The sequence below is a fragment of the Babylonia areolata genome, chromosome 27 (genome assembly GCF_041734735.1).
Source record: "Babylonia areolata isolate BAREFJ2019XMU chromosome 27, ASM4173473v1, whole genome shotgun sequence".
NCBI classification, from domain to species: Eukaryota; Metazoa; Mollusca; class Gastropoda; order Neogastropoda; family Buccinidae; genus Babylonia; species Babylonia areolata.
Window position 1 is genome coordinate 31,874,725 of NC_134902.1, and position 5,000 is coordinate 31,879,724.

Consider the following 5,000-nt stretch of genomic DNA (forward strand, 5'->3'; position numbering starts at 1 on the left):
TTTCTTCTTTTTTTTTTTTTGCAGTCTGGAATGTCACTGCAGCCAGATGCAGAAATTCATGCTGTGTCTCACATGTTGTTGCAGCAATCTATTCATCTCACGTGTCGTTGCAGCACACTGCAGCAATCTATTCATCTCACGTGTCGTTGCAGCACACTGCAGCAGTCTATGCATCTCACGTATCGTTGCAGCACACTGCAGCAATCTATTCATATCACGTATCGTTGCAGCACACTGCAGCAATCTATTCATATCACGTATCGTTGCAGCACACTGCAGCAATCTATTCATCTCACGTGTCGTTGCAGCACACTGCAGCAGTCTATTCATATCACGTATCGTTGCAGCACACTGCAGCAGTCTATTCATATCACGTGTCGTTGCAGCACACTGCAGGGGAAAAAAATATACAGTCTGGAATGTCATTGCAACAAACTTCATGAATGTATGTTGTCTAACAACGTGTCATTAGGAACCAACTGCAGAAAATCTATGCAGTCTCACGTGTCGTTGTAGCAAACTGCAGAAATTCATGCTGTGTCCCACGAGTGCTTGCAGCAAACTGCAGAAATTCATGCTGTGTCCCATGTGTTGTTGCAGCAAACTGCAGAAGTTCGTGCTGTGTCTGACGGGGGCTAAGTGCGACCTGACTCAGAACAGAAGCCCTCTGTCCACCGCGTTCAGCTGGTACACCCAGAACAAGACGAGCCACAACTGCAGTGAGTGTTGTTAAGTCACTGACAGGAAATGACTCGGCCAGGGTTCGCCAATATCGCGATTCGTTCTGTTGATCTGTGTGTGTGTGTGTGTGTGTGTGTGTGTGTGTGTTTCTGTGCGTGTGCGTGTGCGTGTGCGGGCGGAGGGGTGAGGGGGGGAGAGAGGGGCGGGGGCTGTAGGTGTGGGTGAGGTGTCCAGGTATCCTTGCATGAAGATCAATGTTTTCATCAAAATGTGTGTGAATAGAACAGAAAAGAATAGAATCGAATACTTTTTATTGTCATAAAACCTTAAAGTTTATAAGACACAATGAAACATAAACATGAGCATAAACATGTGTGTGTGTGTGTGTGTGTGTGTGTGTGTGTGTGTCTCGCCCTTCTTTTATTAGGCCTACACTTGAGGTTTCTCTTTCCAAATTCGTCCATTTTTCTTTCACGGTACTTTTTCACTTTTAAAACAATGGTTTGAACTCGAAGAACAGCCGACACAGAGTTGATGACAGCCAAGGAAAATCTCCACATTAGACTCTTTGCAGGAGATTAAAAAAAAAAAAAAAGGATTTAGAAAACATATTTGTCAACAGGATCCTGTTATGAGATACTGTTGTGTGTGACATATCAAACCTGATTTCAGTTACGGACTCTTGTCTGCTGTGTGCGTCTGTCCCTCTGTCCCTTGTCTGTCCCTCTGTCCCTTGTCTGTTTGTCTGTCTCTTGTCTGTTTGTCTGTATCTCTGTCCCTTGTCTGTCTGTCCCTTGTCTGTCCCTTGTCTGTCTGTCCGTCTGTCCCTTGTCTGTCCCTTGTCTGTTTGTATCCCTGTCCCTTGTCTGTCCCTCTGTCCCTTGTCTGTCCCTCTGTCCATTGTCTGTCCCTTGTCTGTCTGTCCGTCTGTCCCTTGTCTGTCCCTTGTCTGTCTGTCCGTCTGTCCCTTGTCTGTCCCTTGTCTGTTTGTATCCCTGTACCTTGTCTGTCCCTCTGTCCATTGTCCCTCTGTCCCTTGTCTGTCTGTCCCTCTGTCCCTTGTCTGTCTGTCCCTCTGTCCCTTGTCTGTCTGTCTCTCTGTCCCTTGTCTGTCTGTCCCACTGTCCCTTGTCTGTCCCACTGTCCCTTGTCTGTCCCTCTGTCCCTTTTCTGTCTGTCTCTCTGTCCCTTGTCTGTCTGTCCCACTGTCCCTTGTCTGTCCCACTGTCCCTTGTCTGTCCCACTGTCCCTTGTCTGTCTGTCTCTCTGTCCCTTGTCTGTCTGTCTCTCTGTCCCTTGTCTGTCCCACTGTCCCTTGTCTGTCCCACTGTCCCTTGTCTGTCCCACTGTCCCTTGTCTGTCTGTCTCTCTGTCCCTTGTCTGTCTGTCTCTCTGTCCCTTGTCTGTCCCTCTGTCCCTTGTCTGTCCCACTGTCCCTTGTCTGTCTGTCCCTCTGTCCCTTTTCTGTCCCTCTGTCCATTGTCTGTCCCTCTGTCCCTTGTCTGTCCCTTGTCTGTTTGTCCCTCTGTCCCTTGTCTGTCCCTCTGTCCCTTGTCTGTCCCTCTGTCCCTTTTCTGTCTGTCCCTCTGTCCCTTGTCTGTCCCTCTGTCCCTTGTCTGTCTGTCTGTCCCTCTGTCCCTTGTCTGTCTGTCCCTCTGTCCCTTGTCTGTCCCTCTGTCCCTTGTCTGTCCCTCTGTCCCTTGTCTGTCTGTCCCTCTGTCCCTTGTCTGTCTTTCCCTCTGTCCCTTGTCTGTCTGTCCCCCTGTCCCTTGTCTGTCCCTCTGTCCCTTGTCTGTCTTTCCCTCTGTCCCTTTTCTGTCTGTCCCTCTGTGCCTTGTCTGTCCCTCTGTCCCTTGTCTGTCTGTCCCTCTGTCCCTTGTCTGTCTGTCCCTCTGTCCCTTCCCTCTGTCCCTTGTCTGTCTGTCCCTCTGTCCCTTGTCTGTCTGTCCCTCTGCCCCTTTGTCTGTCTGTCCCTCTGTCCCTTGTCTGTCCCTCTGTCCCTTGTCTGTCCCTCTGTCCCTTTTCTGTCTGTCTGTCACTCTGTTCCTTGTCTGTCTGTCTGTCACTCTGTTCCTTTTCTGTCTGTCCCTCTGTCCCTTGTCTGTCTATCCCTTGTGTGTTTGTTTGTCTCTTGTCTGTCTGTCTGTCCCTATGTCCCTCGTCTGTCTGTCCGTCTGTCCCTCGTCTGTCTGTCCCTCTGTCCCTTGTCTGTCCCACTGTCCCTTGTCTGTCCCTCTGTCCCTTGTCTGTCCCTCTGTCCCTTGTCTGTCTGTCCCTCTGTCCCTTGTCTGTCCCACTGTCCCTTGTCTGTCCCTCTGTCCCTTGTCTGTCCCTCTGTCCCTTGTCTGTCTTTCCCTCTGTCCCTTGTCTGTCTGTCCCTCTGTCCCTTGTCTGTCTGTCCCCCTGTCCCTTGTCTGTCTGTCCCTCTGTCCCTTGTCTGTCTGTCCCTCTGTCCCTTGTCTGTCCCTCTGTCCCTTGTCTGTCTGTCCCTCTGTCCCTTGTCTGTCCCTCTGTCCCTTGTCTGTCTGTCCCTCTGTCCCTTGTCTGTCCCTCTGTCCCTTGTCTGTCCCTCTGTCCCATGTCTGTCCCTCTGTCCCTTGTCTGTCTGTCCCTCTGTCCCTTGTCTGTCCCTCTGTCCCTTGTCTGTCTGTCCCTCTGTCCCATGTCTGTCTGTCCCTCTGTCCCTTGTCTGTCTGTCTGTCCCTCTGTCCCTTGTCTGTCTGTCCCTCTGTCCCTTGTCTGTCTGTCCCTCTGTCCCTTGTCTGTCCCTCTGTCCCTTGTCTGTCCCTCTGTCCCTTTTCTGTCTGTCTGTCACTCTGTTCCTTGTCTGTCTGTCTGTCACTCTGTTCCTTTTCTGTCTGTCCCTCTGTCCCTTGTCTATCTGTCCCTCTGTCCCTTGTCTGTCCCCCTGTCCCTTGTCTGTCCCACTGTCCCTTGTCTGTCCCTCTGTCCCTTGTCTGTCCCTCTGTCCCTTGTCTGTCTTTCCCTCTGTCCCTTGTCTGTCTGTCCCCCTGTCCCTTGTCTGTCTGTCCCTCTGTCCCTTGTCTGTCTGTCTGTCCCTCTGTCCCTTGTCTGTCTGTCCCTCTGTCCCTTGTCTGTCTGTCCCTCTGTCCTTTGTCTGTCCCTCTGTCCCTTGTCTGTCTGTCCCTCTGCCCCTTTGTCTGTCTGTCCCTCTGTCCCTTGTCTGTCCCTCTGTCCCTTGTCTGTCCCTCTGTCCCTTTTCTGTCTGTCTGTCACTCTGTTCCTTGTCTGTCTGTCTGTCACTCTGTTCCTTTTCTGTCTGTCCCTCTGTCCCTTGTCTGTCTATCCCTTGTCTGTTTGTTTGTCTCTTGTCTGTCTGTCTGTCCCTATGTCCCTCGTCTGTCTGTCTGTCTGTCCCTCGTCTGTCTGTCCCATTGTCTCTTGTCTGTCTGTCCCTCTGTCCCTTGTCTGTCCCTCTGTCCCTTGTCTGTCTTTCCCTCTGTCCCTTGTCTGTCTTTCCCTCTGTCCCTTGTCTGTCTGTCCCTATGTCCCTCGTCTGTCTGTCTGTCTGTCCCTCGTCTGTCTGTCCCATTGTCTCTTGTCTGTCTGTCCCTCTGTCCCTTGTCTGTCCCTCTGTCCCTTGTCTGTCTTTCCCTCTGTCCCTTGTCTGTCTGTCCCTCTGTCCCTTGTCTGTCTGTCCCTCTGTCCCTTGTCTGTCCCTCTGTCCCTTGTCTGTCCCTCTGTCCCTTGTCTGTCCCTCTGTCCCTTGTCTGTCCCTCTGTCCCTTTTCTGTCTGTCTGTCACTCTGTTCCTTGTCTGTCTGTCTGTCACTCTGTTCCTTTTCTGTCTGTCCCTCTGTCCCTTGTCTGTCTATCCCTTGTCTGTTTGTTTGTCTCTTGTCTGTCTGTCTGTCCCTATGTCCCTCGTCTGTCTGTCCCTCGTCTGTCTGTCCCATTGTCTCTTGTCTGTTTGTCTGTCTCTTGTCTGTTTGTCTGTCCCTTTTCTGTCTGTCCATCTGTCCCTTGTCTGTTTGTCTGTCCCTCTGTCCCTTGTCTGTGTCTTTCCCCCCCTGTCCCTTGTCTGTCTGTCCCTCTGTCCCTTGTCTGTCTTTCCCTCTGTCCCTTGTCTGTCCCTCTGTCCCTTGTCTGTCTGTCCCTCTGTCCCTTGTCTGTCTGTCTGTCCCTCTGACCCTTGTCTGTCTGTCTGTCCCTCTGTCCCCTGTCTGTCCCTCTGTCCCCTGTCTGTCCCTCTGTCCCTTGTCTGTCTCTCTGTCGTTTGTCCCTCTGTCCCTTGTCTGTTTGTCTGTCCCTCTGTCCCTTGTCTGTCCCTTGTCTGTCTGTCCCTCTGTCCCTTTTCTG

General features: G+C 51.7%; 1 protein-coding gene across 1 annotated transcript in view; it reads left to right on the plus strand.

Moving 5' to 3' along the window:
- Positions 1-5,000, plus strand: part of LOC143301019 (uncharacterized) — a 122,004-nt gene that overhangs the window by 108,333 nt on the left and 8,671 nt on the right. The window contains exon 25 of the mRNA XM_076615014.1: positions 601-719. Within this exon, the coding sequence (XP_076471129.1) occupies positions 601-719 (119 nt within the window). The remainder of the gene's footprint in view (positions 1-600; positions 720-5,000) is intronic.